General features: G+C 40.7%; 1 protein-coding gene across 6 annotated transcripts in view; it reads left to right on the forward strand.

Annotated features, from left to right (window-relative positions):
* Positions 1-19575, forward strand: part of LOC124170736 (dual 3',5'-cyclic-AMP and -GMP phosphodiesterase 11) — a 252214-nt gene that overhangs the window by 122068 nt on the left and 110571 nt on the right. For 3 of the 6 annotated variants that reach the window (XM_046549636.1, XM_046549638.1, XM_046549637.1), the window contains one exon: positions 5133-5331. In XM_046549636.1, coding sequence (XP_046405592.1) covers positions 5198-5331 — 134 coding nt within the window. In that variant the 5' untranslated portion in view covers positions 5133-5197. Of the gene's footprint in view, positions 1-4954; positions 5332-19575 lie in introns of those variants that run through there. The other 3 variants (XM_046549634.1, XM_046549635.1, XM_046549639.1) reach the window with 1 other exon arrangement.

The raw sequence follows: 19575 nt of genomic DNA on the forward strand, positions 1-19575 counted from the left end.
TTCGCACACTCATTCGAAATATCGCGCGTAAAGGTTTCCTCCCGTTTACTCCAGCTATTACCGTCGTCGTTCGTATCACCTTCACGAGGTTGTGTTATGAAAAAAGTGTATTTCACTCTCCGGAATCATTCAAAATGAGTTCTTCAGAACTGCAGTTTATCGAGTAACCTTACCTTCTTACCTTAAAATTCACGTACATGAAAATCCTAGGCAGAGAGGCATTCTCTTGTATGATCTTAGGTTTTCCCGGTGTATCAGTTGCAGAAAAGTTTCTCGGGTTTTCCACCGGTTGATGTCGTCCATGTCTCCCGACGTTTCGATCCGCGACTTGCTGATCATCCTCAGGGGATCTTCCGAATTCCGGATCTTCGGAAGATCCCCTGAGGATGATCAGCAAGTCGCGGATCGAAACGTCGGGGGACATGGACGACATCAAACAGTGGAAAACCCGAGAAACTTTTCTGCAAGCATTCTCTTGGTGTGTGCAGAAAGCTGTGGATGTTAACAAAAATTTGATTGCCCTTATGGCCAAAACTCAACAAAATATTTGCCATAATGTACAAATCATGATGATATGGAAGTTAATTCACTACTCACGGTAACATTTTCTTTTTCGCCGTATTTCCCCAGCTCATGGAAACGAACCAGAGTAATTCTGATTCCCTTACTCGGAAAACATCCGAAAGTACCTCTTTGGAAATGCCTGTGGCGAAAGAGAAATACTTCAGTTTTTCCATTTTTGTGTAAAAATAGAGCTAAATTTTGTCTTACAACTGCTCTCTCATGAGTGAGAAAACAGCAATCTCTGGCTGCCTTCTTTGCCTGCGTAATTTAATCAGCGTAGTCGCGTGCAAGACCATGACCATTGAATCCTCCTGCTTATGCTGTTTCAACTCCGCTTAGCGATCAAATCAAGATCGACCAAATCCTGTATCGATTCGTTATCTCATTGCAGTTGCTGTCCACTCCTGCGAGTCGTGCTCAATTGTTGTTAATAGTCGACCGTTGCCGCAGTCAACCTCGACTGGTTAACGCGGCTGTACTTCACTCATTAGTATCGATGGATATCACTAATGAAAGGAGAATTTTCCAAATTGTAAAATTACCGAAAGATGGAGATGGTAGTTGCTCTTAATGCTGTGGTCTCCTCTGAGTTGCTCCACCGTGACTGAGCAACTTGAGAATCACACATTGGAGAATCGGAGGCTCGGCTAGTGCACCTTCTCTCGTGTTTTGAGGCAGCTACGCTTCAGGCAATCGTGACAGTGGTTCACTGGAACGTGTATTCATGCTTTTCCTTCTACCTCCGCCTCATCGCTCAAACTGCTGTTGCTCTGGAAGTTCGCACGTTTTATGTTAGCCTATTTTGGGAAGCTGCGGGCAGATGAAGTCGTCAGACTCGTTAGGGTTGGAGGGTTTAGTGGTGTTCCGTCGTGTCTGAACTAGTCGAAACAAGTGATGTTCGCATAGTTTTTACGAAATAGGTTTTTCTCTCAAAAGTGACATTTAATGTCAAAAAAATAAGTTTACGCTAAATTTCGATAATTTGATGTTTATTTTTTTCAACTATTACTTTCTCAAGCTATATGAGCCAATTGTAGCGCCATTTTTGTTTGGATAACACGTTATGACTGTATTTACGGCATTAATTTTCTAATTACTCTATCATTTTTGTTATAACGTTCCAAACTTTTATTTTTCTCATGGTTTTTACGGTAGAGGTAACTTAATGTAAAATTTTGTCATCTCAAAGTATAAATTGTAGTTTTAATCAATATTTTCCTTGAGCTTATAACGTCACGCCAACAGTGTTGGTTTAAATTATGATTTTCAAATATATTTTTTGAGGAAATAGGGTATGGAAAATTAAATAGCCAGAGGAAAGCATCGCAAGGGGGACATTGGTGTGGTGACTACAGTGTTGTCTTCCCACTCTGAGAGCCCGGGCTTAAATCCCAGTAGTGGCAGAGATTTTTTCTGTCTCTCCCCGATCCCTGCTTGAGTGCTTTGTTGAGTGCACTCCAAGCACAGCTCTCCGTCCGTTAGATGGAACGTTAGGCCGTGTTCCCTTTGGTGTCTTTCGTGAAGAGCACATCGGGTTTCCCTCCTTCCTCCCTTCCCTTCCCGTCTCTTAAAACCAGCAAAAGACTTCTGCTGTCGGCCTCCTCGTGTCCATTGTATGGTAAGCCCTATTCGTTGATTGTCATTCGATGAATTTATAGAAGAGGAGCATATTTTCCCTTTTTCACGAGTATTACATTTTCTTCGTTTCTCTCCTCGTTCAGTTTCCCTTTTGCGCATACTTCGTTGGCGCATGTACCGGTCGTTTTTCCCAGGTTGAGCGAGATTATTTTGTGGGTTTATGGGCCTATCTCTGATGATTACGCCATTGGCAGGGGAAAAACACGGATTGCTCTTGTTGGCCTCTTTTCGAAAATATTATCGTTTGTTCCATTATCTATGTAGTGCCTCTCTCGGGAATTAGGGCGCTTCGTTCAGCTGTCGTTAGAATGAAGAGCATGCACTCACCGGCAAAGAACGCGTGGATTGGCGTCGGAACGTTCGCAAACTCGGTTGAACTACGTTTCGTGCAGGGGTTATTTTTGCAACAGGTCTTGGGTGACTTTTTTGAAATTGTTGTGAAAGCTGGCGAGTGTTAACTTAGATGGAGCAAATATCCTGTGCGGAGCAATTTGTGTGCGGGAATATTTTTGTCAAATGTAATAGAGGTTTTTTTTCGAGCGTCGTATATAAAAGAGGTGTTTGTATTTTTTATCTTCTGACTACAAGTTTTAAAGGCAATTAAAGTGTGACTATCATATGGGCCGAACCTGGAGCCATTGTTTGTGAAACGCATGCATTCTGCCAAAATGCGTGCTCCAGTATGGCATTTTAAATGAAGTGCATGCGAGGTAAATAAGCATTAAAAATATCATCTACATTTAATCAGTTACTAGTATTAGAAGGAAATTTGTTTTTTTAACTTAGCCTTAATTTTGGAGTGCAGTCATCTTGGTAAAATAACTCCTTCACTATATCCTCTTCCGGGGTCGAGTTTTAGCATCGCCAAAGTTATTTAAGTTGTCAGTCGAATTTAAAACTCCATCAATTTGTTGTTTTCAATTGGAGGAAATTTTCTTGTACTATGAAACCATGTTTTCATTTCTCTTTCCCCTCTCCCCAGGCTCATGAACTAAGCGGCTTATACTAATGTCCACATGGTGTCTTTTTTCTCTTCTTTGTCATTCTTCCCTCCTGTCATCACTACGTGCCCGTATTTACGATCGTTGTCGAATGGTCCGAATGACATTGGCACCATTACGACCTCTCCGGCCCGCACTAGTGTAATGGCCTCTCAAGAACACGTATTCGGCTCTTAATGTTTTTCCGGTTGCTCGCCACGTGTCGCCACTGGGCCCCTAATCAGAGAAAGGGTGGTATGGAGGGCAACGGCTTTGAATTAGGCGAAAGAAAGGAAGAAAGGAAAGAAATCCACCAAGCGGTGCCTGTAACTACCACAAGCCCGCGATCGTCGTCTGCGATTTCGTAGACTATCTATTGACGAGTATCATGGGTCGAGGACCCTTTGCAAAGCAAAATCCTGCCGAGAAAAATGAAGGCTACGTGAGCGAGGCAATGCAGGAGGCAGTGGCGAATATAGTGTCTTTGAGGGGGTGGGGGCTAGATCAATGTAAAGCGAAAATCGATCGTCGACGAGTTAACGTGGTGGGCGTTCGTTTCTTAATGAAGGAAACCCAAACTTCGTATTTATAAAACTTTAATTGTTGACCAGTGACAACGCCTTTGCGATATTCACGAGAATTGAGGTATGAGCTTGCGGTCCGTTTATATAGATAGGCTTGGAGCAAGTAGGGAGTGGGAGGAAGTGTGCTATAGAAATATGTGATAACGCATTTAAGGAGACGCTGGGACCAATAGCGGAAATGGCGGATTGGCGGAAACCAGTTAAGGAGGAGAAGTAATCGGCATTATTAACATAAAAGGATCGGAATTGAAGTGCCTCAATCTACAAAGAAGAAACTTACGTAGTATAAAAATTATGAATTTCAACATCTTTCATGAAATCTCATTTCTTATCTCTGTCTTAATTATGTCCAATTACGATTTCATGTCAGATCTAGTAATTTAAGGCAAACTTAAATAAGTTACAATGGGGAAACCTTATTATATTTTATATTTGGAGTTAATTTGAAATTATAGCATATTGCGAGTGAATGATATTTCTGGAAGATGGATTGGAAGTAATGCGATAACTGTAGGCTGCTATAGACATAGCTATTCATGTGTGGCCGACTAGGTTTTCCTGTCTCCTTCCTAGGGTTTTTAGAAGACATCTATCTCATTTCCCCCACTCTCCGTATCATTTCCTCATTACTCATCCAGTCGATCCATTCTTCGTCATTTTCGGTTTCCCCTCTTTTAATTTTAAAGGATAATTTTCAGAATTTGTACTTTTATTTACTTTGCTGACTGTCAACAGCTCGGCCTTTCACTGCCACTCGGCGGTAGTGAACCCAGAGCAACGAACATGAGTAGTGAGTTTACTTTCGGCGAAATATCCCCTCAAGAGTAAATACGAAGACAGGAGGTGAGTGTGAGCTAACCAAATTCTTGGGTCAACCCCCTTGAAATCCCTCCGTTATCGATATGGGAAAGGTTGGAAGTTAACAAATGAAATACCTTTAAATATATTTTATTGAAATACTGATACTTCTTCTTATTCGCGAGCATTAATATTATTGGTAATGCAATTTGACATCGTGTGGGCCAATCCAATCGCAGGGGTCAGCCAATCAGACGCATCTCGGCTCTTTCCAATTCCATCCTATGCGCTGGACATGTTTCGCTTGTTTCCTCGTGCCGCAGCAGCGCGTAGGCTTTCCGCGGATTTTCCTTGTCATCGCGGCGCGGCGAGTCGTTGGGGGTGACGTCATCCTCCCGCTACTCGATGGTAAAGCGATGGCTGTGTCGTCTTCAGTCTGCTCTGGTCGGCCCAAGTGGGCTGAGGTGCGTCACGGCGGCCCGCGCGCGCGCGACCCTCGGGCCGCCAATCAATGGCCTCGTGTCTGACGTGGGCCGCATGGCACTCAAGTGGCGTTGGTCGTCCGCAGGGCTGCACGTTCGCGGCGGAGGGGGCGAGGACGGTGGCGGCGGCGGCGGGGGCGGCGTCCCGAGGATGACGGCCGAGACGGTGCCGAGCACGCCGCCGGTGGGCGAGGCGGGCGGCGAGTGCCACTACGACCCCGAGCACGCGCGCATGGAGGCGTGGCTCGACGAACACCCCAACTTCGTGCAGGACTACTTCTTGCGGTAAGCAACCTCCCTGCCCTCTGTGTGTCGCGGGGACGAGCACATTGCCTCCCCTCTCTCGTGCGCGAAGCATTGCCCCCTTCCTTTGTCCTTTGCAACTGAATCATTTCATAGGAACATTTTCCCAATTAACTATTACCCCAGGGTTTGTTGAAAAGGACTATTTCTCGCCATGTGCAAGCCACCAGTGTGGCTCGTTTCTATGGCCGTGGTGTAATGTATTTGTTTGTTGAAATGAGAAAATTGTGTTATTTCTCTTGCAGGGAGCATTGCTTCCTTCGTTGTAGATTTGGAAGAAATTAATCTAATGGGACCATTTTCCCACCAGATAAATCTAATAAGGTTCGCTGAAAAGGATTACTACATGCGAAAAGCAACTCGACAATGTTGCGCACGCTTATGTGATGCGCAGTGGATTCTTAAATTTAATGTTTACACCCTGGTCTCGTGTGTGACACCATGGTAATTTGACATTTGAATCCTTAGAGCGGAAATATTTCTCCCCAAGAATACAGTTAAAATTTGACGAAACCGTTTTCACATTAAAAAATTGAAAGCCTTCGAAGGCGTCGGTGAGCTCTTCTTCGAAAAATTTAATTAATATCTATTGTTTGTTAAATGAACACGAGAAAATGATGGTGATATATATCGTTTTGGAAGCACTGCCTCTTTCATAGTTTCGTGATTGTATTTGGTGTTTCGCCGCTTCCTTGATCGCGTTTCGGAAACGTATGAAAATTTGAATAATGGAACCCTTTTACGAAAAAATCCCTCCCGGCGTGGAAAAGGCGTGGAACCCTTGAAATGTATGATGCCATTAACTATTTTTCCTTCGGGAGTATATCCGTTGATCTGAAAAATCTCCCATCGAATATCCGTCAAGGGTTTGCCGAAGTGAGTTCTTTCGGGCCCATTCGACGGCCTTCCAAAGGTAATGTTGGCCACCTCGAGCCGCAGCGCGTGACGTTTTCGAACTCCGCGCTCGTTTTCCTGGATGGCGGGGCTTTGGTCGCAAATGTCTCATTCCATTGGTGAACGTTTGAATTGGTTTCGTCGGTTAATGGCGTGCGCTCTGGTGGTGTTATGTTTTTGCGCGTCCCGTGCGGGCGAGGCAACTTTCATACATACTTACTAGGGGCGACGCCAGAAGCATTCACTCGTTATTGCTCAAGTACCCTAATGAGAAGCTGGAATCTCTTATGATTACTATTGCCTGTAAATGAAGCGTCCACTTATTAGCTTTGGCCATGAATAGGCATTGGAGAATAATATTCCATGTAACTTAAAAACCATTCGTTTTTCACTGTTATATATTTCATCTACATAATACCCTGCGAACTACCTGTATGGTGTTTGGCAGGGTTATATTTAGTACCATTGTTCCAATGTATTTCCATTTATTGATAGCGTAAAAGTATGGAAATAGTTGTATGGTGTAATTGCCTTCTGGTCCAGAGGTACCTCAAAGTGTGGTCCATGGAACCCTTTGGAATTCGTGCTCAAATTGGAACACTAGTATTTGCTTTAGTACAACTAATATACACCACGAATTTACGAAGCTGACACCTGACTGTAATGGTATTCATAGTACTAATGTCAGTACTTGGTTTTAATTCATCTTATTATTTATTCATTAATAGTACTCTAGTAAGGTCATGAAATGAGTAAGCGCATTTGGCTCACCCTTAGTGTGCTGTTTCATGAGTAGAGCCGCTGCAAATGTTCGACTGTGGGCTGCGGTTGCTTTTGTTTCCTGAAGATGAGTTCAGTACTTGAGGTAGCAGAAATTTTTTTTTGCATCCGTCGGATGAAAATTATCCGGCAGAATATTTTGTGAACCGTCGAAGCACCAAAAATGGAGGAATAGGATGATGAAACCTTTTTGGCATTAAATAAACCCTCCGAAGATAATATGTGGGAATGAATCCATATGAAGCCGGTGTCCCACGGTCAAATTTGCATAAAAACTTTTGGACCAAAATGTTTGATGCAAATCCATTTGGTCCAATAATTTGTATGCAACGGTATGGGGTCTCCTACGATGCATCTCATTAGGACCAACAGATGGAAAACAAACGAAAGAAGATATTTATGTAATCAAATGTGGAAGCTTGTTAAGTGAAGGATTCTGTCTTTTTTAGCAGTCGAAATTGTCTGAGCAGGTCTCTTGCACATTAAAGAGGCGAAAAAAAGAAAACGGAGGGAGTGTTGGATTGGCCTTAGCCAGAAAGGGGATATGAAAGCATTGGAAAAGGCGTGCTAATAATGTTGGAGAAGGAGATGGTTGCCAATGTTCCAGTAAATTATCGACATTAAGTGACGATGAGTGAAGATATTTTCATGTCCCTTGTTAAAACATAAAAATATCCCTGGTTGGGCAGAAGCACAGGACACAAAAAGATAAAAAACACTCACTGAACTAAATTATCGGTGGTATACATCCACCTCAAGGTAGGAGAGACTTCCACCTTCCTCAGAGTCTGCTGCTGGTGGTACATATCCACTTGAGGAAGGTGGATGTACACCACCGAAAATTTAGTTCAATTAGTGTTTTTTATCTTTTTGTGTCCTGTGCTTCGTTTTCTTTATTCTCTTCTTAAATCTTTTATTCTCTCCAAATCATTCCTCCTTGTATTGCGATTCTAAAGATCGCTTCCTTCTTATTAAACATCAACTCATTGCTACGGATTTCCTAGTTGAGAGTTTCCATCACCTATCGAGACCAATTTTTGCTCATTGGACGAGGGCAACGATGCTGTGGCAGATGGAAAAAGCCAGAAATCAGAGGGTAAAAATGCTACTCGACTGGGACTCAAACCCAGAACCTCCCGGTTACCGGCCGGGTGCTCTAACCAGTTGCGCTACCAGGAAGCTTAGATTTACCATGATTTTGGCGGGAGTTTATACAAAGGAAACTCTTTTTGCTTTGGCCCACAAGAGTAACCAATAGATAGCAGTGGGGCAGCTGGGTTCTGGGTTCGAGTCCCAGTCAGGTAGCATTTTTACCCTCTGATTTCTGGCCTTTTCCATCTGCCACAGCACCGTTGTCCTCGTTCTTTTTCTATTATATGTTCCTATCCCTTTCTTCCCTTACTTCTGAATTTATTTGAATGTTTGCGCTTATGGCGTCGTGTGAATGAATGAAGGAGTGTATCAGCTATATTGGCTTATTTCACTTGGGCTCTGCGTGCCCCGAAACGCATGTTCCTGTCTCTTTCCTGCTATCGTGTGAGTGTGTATCTTTCCTTTCATCCTTGTGTCCTCGTCCATTCCTTCCGTTGGTGAGTGGTGTGCTGCCCCAGTGCCATCTATTGGTTACTCTTGTGGGCCAAAGCAAAGGGAGTTTTTTTCAGGTCGTTACCAAGAGGTGAACGATAATGGTGATGACCTGAATAGGTCGAAACTGGTGGGGTTTTTAATGCATACTGTGTGGAATACAACAAAGTTTATTTTTGTGTCCATAATATTTATATTTATTAATTATAATGCTCATACAGACGATAAATAAGTTTAACCTTTGTGGCCTTTGTGTCAGCGTTTGGCGATGCTTTTTTGTCAAAGGCCCCGTGATTGGTTCGTTTCATTCAATTGGATGAAAATATAGAACTTGTTCTAACCATGTGGACCAAACTGAAAATGAGTTAGGTCCAAACGGTAGTACCGAAAACTAGTTGGATGAAATTTTGACCGTGGGAGACGGTGCGCGTCAGTTGTATCAAAATTTGATACAAACATTGTGATACAAATATCAGCGTTGGACACAGGCTTGATGCTGTCACATTATCGAAACCTACGTTTATTAATCCTCTTGAAAATTTGTCATATTAATGTCCCTCATCCTGTGCAAAATAGGCTTGACAGGCGTGGAATAAATAATGTTTGAGGAGATATATTTCTTTAGTAATTAGAAATGTTGGTTTTAGTATTTTACCTATAAATACTTATTATCCTAAAGTTACCCAATAGAAGTTCTTTTACAAAACGTACGTCAACTTGCGAAATGTTGGACCGATTGCGCTGTCAGATTACCTGCGTTCACTTATCCGTCGATTTTCTTCTTCTTTGATGGATCAATGTGAAAAATGGGTGATGGAATCAAGTGATTTGCAACATCCCTTATCAGAGTATTTTTTCTGTCATAGCCCTCCGATATGACATGTTGCTAAACTATGTGCTGAGGACTGATGTAATGCCTTAACGGGCTATAGAGCACGTATATGTCTGCCAAGAGGGAAGTCACCTCGCTTTTTGGAAGGCGTTCATTTGAAAGGATGGATTGAACATTATTGGGAGCGAATTACGCCTTCAAATCATACCCTCAATCGATTGTCTAATCAAGTGGCTTCCATTTTCAATTAGTTCTGTATCTTAGAGGGACCGATAAAGCCTTATCGCAAAACATGAGTGAAAAATCTGCGTTATGCTCTGCTTGGGAATAATTGTTGTGCCCCAGTTTATCATGCCGTTGATTATTTCTTCACTATTATGCGATGAAATAATGAAATGGGCTCTTGATCGTAACTAGTCATGTTGGTTTCCAAATTCCAGGTTCTTGTGTTCATTCATTTAATAATGACTCGAAAGAAGTTGTTGGCGGTCAATAGCCTAATGTATCATTTGAATAGGGAATCATGAATTTTTAGTATATAACTGATAACTTCAGGCTTGACTCTGTGAAACCTCTCCATATTGAGAAATAAAGGAGTAAAACTTTGTCAGGTTCACTATTATATGATAATGAATGTATATAATAATGAATTTTTAGTTTTGTGTTGTGTTAAGAAAGCATGCAATGTTGATTATTGGGACGCGGTTCTTGTCTCCATAATCAACGCATACTAATATGAAACGTGTCAAAATTTTTAATCCAGTTTCGATGAAAATCATCACTGAACAAATGTTTTGAATTTCTACGGCAATGAAACTGAATCGATCTAGATTTTGGCAACAGGCAATGAGTTCCATGACCCTGTTGATGGCTCTCAGTTGCTGAAACCTCTGTTATTAAGCAAACGAATTGCGGAAATTTACCAAGTTGTGTTTGTGGTAATGCTGGTCGTAAATTTTCACAAATTAAGTATCACCTGATATTTTAGCATGTTAGCCACCGCTTGGGCGTCGTGGCACTGACTCGGCCTGCGTGCTCTCGCCTTCCACGTGCGTTGCGTCTCACACTATTCGTTTCCGTGACTCGGGAGCATGGAGGGGTGGGGGGGGCCGCGACTTTGGTGGCGCCACACGCGATCCTCCTCGCCCTAACGGAAAGTTTCCCCCTCTCCCCAGCCTGCATCCTTAACAATTAAGGCGATGATTTTGCGTTGCCGTGGAGACCTGGTCTTGTAAACAGAAGACGAGCTGAAATTAATTGTTCAAACTAGTTTTGGCCGCCTATGTTTCAATGAATTATTGAATATGTGGTCACTCACACGGAGATTAAATCCGAATGTTGGTTTGGGTGTGTTGTATTGCATCGAATTTTTGCGTTATTCATTTATTCCCCCACCACGGAAAACAACACATTTTCACCTTTACATCTGGGTTTTCAACAAATTGAACATTTATCCGTGTACGAACAGCCGTGCGGGACTCGAACCCGCGTCCTCTTGTTTGACTGGCGAATACTTTACCCCGCCGCCATCCAAGCCGGCAAATTTGGAAATTTCGTCGCTTTGGATGGAGTGAGAGGTTCCCAGCGGCGGAGTAAACAGTGGAATGGGAATTTTTTAAGGTCGTGGACGGAAGTCGCTAATATTGATGTACCTACTGGTGACATTTAGCAATAAAAAATTGGCAAAAATATGACATTATGGAATTGTAGATGCATGTGGATGAAACCTAATCGCACTCAACTCATTTCCCGGTCATTCAGGCTACCGCACTAACGTGCCTTTGGCATCCCGCATTAATTAGTCTTAAAGCTAGCGGTAATCCAAGAGATCACACTCCGACGGTAGTTGCGATGTTGAATGGGAAAATTGCTCATAATGAATTCAATAAAAGATTAACTTCCACTTATATGTATGCTTACTTATCATGCGTTTTGAATGAAATGACGTGATAGTGGAGGCTGAGTTGTTGTCTTGCGGTGAATGCAAAACGTATGACATGGTGTCCAGAGCACATCCTATTTCACTCTTTGGAACACTTCTATAAGCTATTGTCCATTCAGCTCATAAATCCACGCTTTTGGTGAAACTGCTTTAACGTTGCCACCAAAAATGATAAATGAGTAGCTTACGTTCGTAGGAAAATTGTGTGCACATGACATACAATCAATAAAGGTTCTTAAAATTCAAGGAAACTCCTATCGTTTCCAGTCTTTCGTGCTGGCTATTTCTTCCAAATAAATTTCATTAAACTTATTGTTTCCTGTGATAGTACTAATCTCCTAATGACACAATAGGTTCTAGGCGAAGTATTCAAGTTTTTTAATTATCATAAATTTTATAACATTTAGCAAAGCATACGGTTTTTTGCCAAGATTAAAGTATAATTCAGTTATGATATATTTTTTCACGCATGGATAAGCATATTAATTAATAGTTACTTGAAGTAGATGTAAAGCAACCTTGATATGTTCACAATGCCTCCATTTTCCGGCTGTCGTCCTTGTGCCAAACACAACAGGTCCCGCATTCCATCGGGAGTCTTCAGGTCGTACTTTGGTCGCTTGAATGCAGGGAACAATTTATGTTAATTCTTGAAGTAAATGTTTACTTGCAACAGTCGGTCCCGCTCAGCGAGCGGTGCATTTTTTGGAATGTAATAATTCCCTCTCGATCGGCCGAGTTTCATTGTTTATCATTTGTGAAAAAAAATCATCTTGAAAAGTTCCAGGTGTAGTGTGTGGACCCTTTCTCACATTTTCTAGCAACCTATATCTGAATTCATTTCGCCAGTATCTTCTCAGAGGTGAAATATTTGAGTCAGAGACTAGTAAATGTTGAGCAGGAAAATTTTGACTCGCATCCTGAAAATTGCGAGACAATAGCGTTTGTTTTTGCGACTAAATTGTTCTGAAAAATGGCAAAAGATAGTTCGATAGTCATTCGAGGTCTTTAGACGGGCTATACACATTATCTATTCGGCACTAACGATTTTATTTTATAAGTACCGGGCTTGTGGAGCAGACCCTTGTGAGCATTTAGCTGTACCTCAAATAAAGGTAATGTACATCAGAGAAAAAATACTTGTGTTAGATGTCTTACTTCGAGATTCAGGCAAAAGTTCTCAGCGGTCCAGTCAACGTAATTTGCCCATTTTGAGATGATAGCTTACGTTTGAAATAAGTTATTCTTACGGAAAAAATACCGTTTGAGTTTTACGAATGCGTCCTGTAAAAGGAGATGACTTCGCTTTATTTCCCGGTGAAACCTTAAAAAATGCTCAGGACAGGGGTTAATGCAGGGAAGCTCCCCAAGTTTCAGAGCTATATTGCATTGTTAGTGGTCTGAGCCTCAGGGACGTAATCCTCACTTCATTTCGGATTCCTTTGTTGGGAATGAATGGCGCCTTGCGTGTCGAGTGGCGGTGAATGGCTCGCTGCACCTTCGTGGCCCTCATTCCCAGTGCACCCGTGGAAAATTGTAAAAAATGACCCCACGTGCGACTCCGCTGCCCTTGATATCGGGCGAATATCGAATCCATTTGCTCACGCTGTTACGCCCGAAAAGATATGCACAAGAGGGCACAGAAGGTGGCTGCGCAGTATGCATGAGATGAGGTCAACATTTAGTATGCTTATGGCATTCATTATAATATCAAAATAGGTTGGTCATCAATCTGAAACTTCTCCTCACGTATCTAAAAAAAATTGTACCTCAACAAATTTCACCACAAATGGTTTGTAAAACTTGAAGGAACTATCTTCGATTCCATTTTCTTTAGTGATGACTCTTTAGCATTTAACTTAATGGAAGAAATACCGAATCAATATTAACAGCATGAAAACAAATACCATCGTCGTAGTCAGCCAATCAGGTGAACATCACGTGATCTAGGAACCACGTCATACTTAGTCTCATTCGTTGACGATGAAAATCGCTCTTAGTTATTTTTTATTACTTAAAATTTTATTTTAGAATCTCGTAATTGGAGATTTGGAATTTATGGAGTTTGTGTGTATCTGTGACATGTAACTGTCAGAAAATTAGAATCTAGAAATTCGAGATTTGACATTTGTGGAGTTTGAACTGGACGTTGAACTGTCGGAGACGGAAAATGCCCGAGTGAAAGTACAGGGGTATCGAGAACGATCCTGTTTTAGGCCTATGTTATTGGTGGGCGTTACATTTTCAAAAATGTATCTATCGTCAGTGTTTTCCTCTTATTTTTTCTGAAATTAATCCTTTTTTACTACTGTGCCTACATGTCTATAATGAAATACGTCGTGAAGGCAGGTTATGTCATCCACTGTAACTGTACCATAATCCATTAAAGAATTATAAATAAATGTATTTCAATTTTTTTTTAATTTTGTACAATATGTTGGCTAAGATAATGGAATAGATTCTAGTAAATCATCATCTTAGATATTATTATAAATTTTCATGAAAAGTAAATGAATATCACGTAGTAATTCTAACAGGATCTATTTTGAAAACTGTGCTTGGTACGTGTAACTATAAAGAATTAGAATAGTTCCTATAACTAAGCCCAGTCACTTACCGTTTGTTACTTACCCCACATTAGTGGGCGATCTCCTGTTCCCTGCGTTAAAATGTTTTAGAGTCGCTGCTCTCGCAGGAATGAACATTATATCCAATTTGTTGAAGTAGAACATTTGTATTTACCTTCTTACTACAAACATAATTGTTTCATCTAGTAAAGAAGGAATTTTGCCGGTATAAGAGGAGAGAAGTGCAATTAGTTTTTCGGAAACCTCTCTAATCTCTAATTATATCTGTTGGATATAAAAATGTTGGGCGGCCCTAAAATGTTTTCTGTGTCACCCAGAAAGTTAAGTATTATTAATTGCTGAATCAATCTAAACCTATTATGTAGCTTCTGAGTCTTTGGCGGCTCCCTCACTAATCCGTGCTGCGTGGCGTCCTCTGTTCACTCGTAACAGGTTTTGACGAATAGCGCCGCTCTCCTTTAATTTCGTATAGTACACGGGTCAAATCCTATGGAAATGGATTCCTAGTGCCGTGTTTTCGGAATGCGGTCTTCGGCGTTCGAAGTGGCACTGCTCTTTCACTTGCTCGTCCGAGGACTTCCCCTCGACTCGCACGATGAATTACGCAATATGAAACGATGGCCTCACTCCTGTGACTAACCTCACAGCAGTGAGAAAAATAATGCTGCTAATCGTGTAGCATGCCACAAAATCGATTTACTGAGCTTGAATGATTTTAGGGCATCTGAGGCTAACTTTTATTCGTATTCAACAGAAATATTCCCTGCTTAATGAAAAATTTAAAGGATGACAGGAATAAAGACGGTCATAAATTGAAATTTGGGGTTAAAATGCGCTGCTAACATTTATTTTAGAAAAAAGTCAATGTATTTTTATTATTATTATTATTTGTAATCTAAGGAAATGGTCTGAAAACAAAACTTTTTACGCTATAGATAGTCAAATGTATGAAGCTGCTGAATAGAAATGTGTAGTTAACGCTGTATTTTACAGGGAAATCCATTCCAGTGAAGATAGGGTTGAACTTACGAACGACCTTGCTGTCCAACCGTGGTGCGATGCATGACAGTTGGAAATAAATGTGAAATAATGCGTAGTAATGAATTTCTGGAAAAATTAACTCCCCACAACATAGCTATGTCATTCATGGTACCCAATTAGAGACTGTAAAATCCGTGAAATGTCTAGGCGTAAGACTCAATAATGATCTATTGTGGAACAAACATATTCGGGAAATAACGGGCCAAGCTAATCGTAAATAGGGTTTTGTTAAAAGAATATTAGGACAGTGCGACGACAAAGTGAAAGAAATTAGCTGCTTCTCCCTCGTTAAACCCCATTTTGCCATACTCCCAGAATTTGGGATACTCATGAATTAGGCTTAAAAATAGAGTTAGATAGAACGCGTGCAAAAAAGAGCTGCCTGGTACGAGAAAAGTCGTTACGATAGTCATGTTGGTGTTACTGACCTCTTAGATAAACTCTGATGGGTATCTCTGTCAGATCGTAGACTGAAAAATAGACTAAACCTTTTAGATAAATTCAACAGCAATGTCTTTTCTAACGAAGTTAGCCATATCTCACGAACGCCAACATACTACGGAAGATCAGATGACATAATAAAATAAGAGAGATGGACTGCATTCCAGACATATTTAGAATTTTCTTTTTTCCTCAATCAATAAGAGACTATAATGGAAGCGTAACAACTCACAAAAAGATTACATGACTTGTATGGTAACTCACTAACTTATGAATACCTTAATGCATGATTCTGAATTTTCTTATCTCCAAAAGCATGCTGTGTGTGTTCTAGCTTTATTGGCAGATTACCTTAATGATTAGTTGGCTAGTTTTATTGCGGTAGTATAATTTGTTTGCAGGTGTAACGTTTTTGTACCATGTGGTGTGCATATGGGAATCCTATTGCATGCTGCAGATTGATCACCCCCTGCCAAATACCTTGGAGGTTGCTCGCAGGGTATTAAGGAGATGTAGATGTAATAATGAGCTTTCACTCAGCTTTGGTTGTCTCAGTTGACTTTCGTCCCATGCCTGTCAACACTTCAGGTCGCCGTTGGGTCAAAGATGCGTTTCACCTCGCCACAGTCAAGGGGAAGTATATGCGCCCTCAGCTGGACAGCAAATGACACCGGTGGGCTCCGATAAACGCCTGTAAATCGACGCGCACCGTAGTTCCGAACACTTTTTGCGCACGAAATTTTTGCACATTCTTCTATTGGATCTCAATTTATAGCATAGTAACAAATTCTCGGTCTTTCAATTTTGTAAACCTTTACCGGAGCAGTAAATGAAAGCACTCCATTCATGTTGAATCCGAAGAACAAGTACAAATGAGTCAAAATAGTAATAGTGGCTGGAAAGAAGTAATGTCGGAATACTTTTTGCACTCACTGTAATTTTGGAATCATAACATTAGTTCCTTTCTCGCGGTGGATTGGCTTTAGCACGTGCACATACTCACATTGGAATTTGGTTATGGGTTGTGTGACCTCTAACTTGAGACTTTTTAATCGGTCACATGTGACAATAAATTTAGACGCGGAAGTTTCAAAACTATTAAAGAGAAAACGTGAAAATTCACGGGTTAACTGAACAATCCTGTTTCTTGCAGTGACTAAAAATCTGTTGAGTTTTGTATGCTTCAATGCCGCCGCCACAGGAGATCTCTTGATAGAATTTTATAATTCGTTGGAACCTTTATTAACTCATCGCATGGTAGATTAGGGGCTTTGTACCCCTTAATTCCCGAGCTTAAGTTCTTGCGGGGGAAACCTCTTTTTCCGCCCCGATGGAATGACACGTGGCATGCTAATACTCATCCCATTACCAGTTCATGGCCTGCCGAACGTCAAGCGCAGTCTTGGAAATGTTTCCCTGTAAGCTTTCATCAAGTATCGCTGTTAATTCCTTCAGGAGTATGCAACGCTCACTTTAAACAACAACCGTCAACCAGTGGTGCGGAGGATTTAGAGGTCCGGGACGTAATGTTATCATAGCATTTCACTACGAGTGAGTGATGTTAAGACTTATAAATTCCTAGGTTTTTTCGTGCTTTTCCGTTTCTACCATAGCTATTACTTAATAATAGTGGATTTAGTTGATTCATGAAGTCCATTTATGTATAGGTAATATGTTTCGCATGTTGGTTTACTCCTGTGAGAATCCTAATTCAAATCCCTTGGGAGGAAAATGAAATATTTTCATGGTAACTGTAGCTTTAAAGGGGAGAACGAACCGATGAAGTTATTTGAGTACCTACTGATACTGAAATAAAAAAAATACGCAACCTAGTGTGAAATAAGAGCAATTGAAGAAATATAAACATAAAAAAACGAGTAAAAGGACTAATCTCTAAGATCGTGCCAAACATTGATAAATTGTATTCTATTTATAGTCATAATTTCACCCAAAAGAGGGAACTGTGCTCTGGAAATTCTAAGTTTCTTTCATGAGTATAACTTCGACGAAAATGTGAAACATATTATGAGGAATTTATAAAAGTCAACTACATCAACAACTAAAAGATACTAACTCAATTCGTAACAATTGGAAATAAATTGTACAAGTTTCTTGACTAGGGCTGCATACTTTGATAATGTAGATTAGGAATTTTAACGTTCTTAGTAACAATTGTTAAAAAAATATTTGTTCAAGAATCATCATAACTCCATTCTTCATCACCAACTCGTTTGTCATTCGAATTGCATTTTTTCTTTTTCTTTCTCTTAACAATATTAATCTAAAATAAAAAAATAAAATGAATTTCATGATATTTTTTAATAATAATTTATAAGTTTACTATGGTGGTAATTTATTTTATAGGCTATGAATCTCAGAAATTCAATTTTAAAATATTTGAATCCAATAGTAAGGTAGAATCCAATCCAACTATAAAGCAAGTAAATACTGTAAAGTAGCAAATAATATGATATTGCATGAAAAACATTCTTACCTCAAAATTCTCCTTAAAAGTAAATTTTATTGGCTTGCTATTCTTCCTTTCATGCAAAACATTGAATGATCTACGAACAGGCCTGCGGAAAGGAGTAATGTCACACCAACTAATATTTATGAGACACTCTCTTCACTGCCTCAAGCTCGCTTCTAGCCAAGACTGAACTTTTCTCTATAAAGAGCACATACATATCCGCGTCCGCATACATCCGCGGTATCCAGGAAATTTAGACAAATTGTCGCATACAGTTCACACTAAGTATTCACTTCGGCTTCACTTTTCTTATGTGCGTTGGTTTTACTATTCTAAATTTTTGTCCTCGCTTTGTTACATTGAAATATACCACTTCAAATCCTAAAGCGTCAATTTGGAACCAAAACACTATAAAGTAAGCATGGCATGAAATTTGAGCGCGCTTAGGTTACGGAGATTGAAAGTTCGAAGCACCTGGGTTGTGAGTCGGCGTCCACCTGTGCCCCAATTTGAGTTGTTCCACTATGCCCCAATTTGAGCTGTCCCACTGTGCCCCGTATGTCCTGTCTTATCTTGTCACCAAAAATTTCAAACATGTTACTTTCATAAAATATTTTTAGACACAGAATACAAAGTCTCTAAATAATGTATTCGCCAAGTAATTCCTGATAAAACTTGCTGTAATTAGGAGAATTGCATAAATATTCACAACGTGAAAGTTAAGAAAATTATAGCCAAAAACATATTTTGTGGCATTTACGCGAAGCAACATAGGATTATGAACTAAGAGTTTTGTGCTTTATTTCTCGCGGTATGACTTCCTTAATTTAAATGCATTTGCTATTTGGCCGAGTCAATTGTTTAAATAAATCAATTGTCCACTGTGCCCCAGTCTCCCCTATACGTTATACTTCTGGTTGTCGTTCTTGTAAGGGTACAGACGAATAAAGTTATAGCGTTGAGTTGAATGTTATTTGGTATAAATGTAGGTTTTGTACATAATTTAAATATTTTTGTCAAATCTTGTCGTATAAATGTATATTATATTTATATCTTTGAGTGGGGCTGTCGGTTGTTCCCTCTGGTGGTGTAGTATTCGCAAAAAATGTCACGCTGTGAATGCCTCGAATAGGAATGGCACAAATGGGACGGGTGGTAAAATTGAGCAGACGGTGAGCAGAAGGACAATCATTGCTCCTTGGTGTAGAAGCGGGATTCCAAGCCAGTTTGGGTGAACGTTTCACTCTGGAGAACTCGTAGCTAGAGTTGGACTGGCCCGGACGGGCGTGCGTGAATCCCCGCCGTGGCCCCCTGCCTGCTGGGGACTAGCGCTGTGCGAGTGTCTCGTCTCGGCGGTCGAGACGAGAATTTCATTTCTCGGCATTGTCGGGACGAGACTCTCTGCGCGGCGAGAGTCTCGCCTGGGTCGAGAGTCTTGACGAGAGTCGAGAAGTCTCGCCCCTTCGAGATTTCTCGACACCGGTCGAGACTCCCGGGCAAGGCGAGAACTTCCGATGAATACCACAATCAATCGATGATAGAGTTTACTAAGGTATCCCTTACGACTTCTTATGGATTTATTCACATTATAAAAATATTTTATTTAATGATTAACCCTCTGCATCCAAATTTTTGAAGAGTGTGAACGATGCTA

The sequence above is a fragment of the Ischnura elegans genome, chromosome X, assembly GCF_921293095.1.
Source record: "Ischnura elegans chromosome X, ioIscEleg1.1, whole genome shotgun sequence".
Taxonomy (NCBI): domain Eukaryota; kingdom Metazoa; phylum Arthropoda; class Insecta; order Odonata; family Coenagrionidae; genus Ischnura; species Ischnura elegans.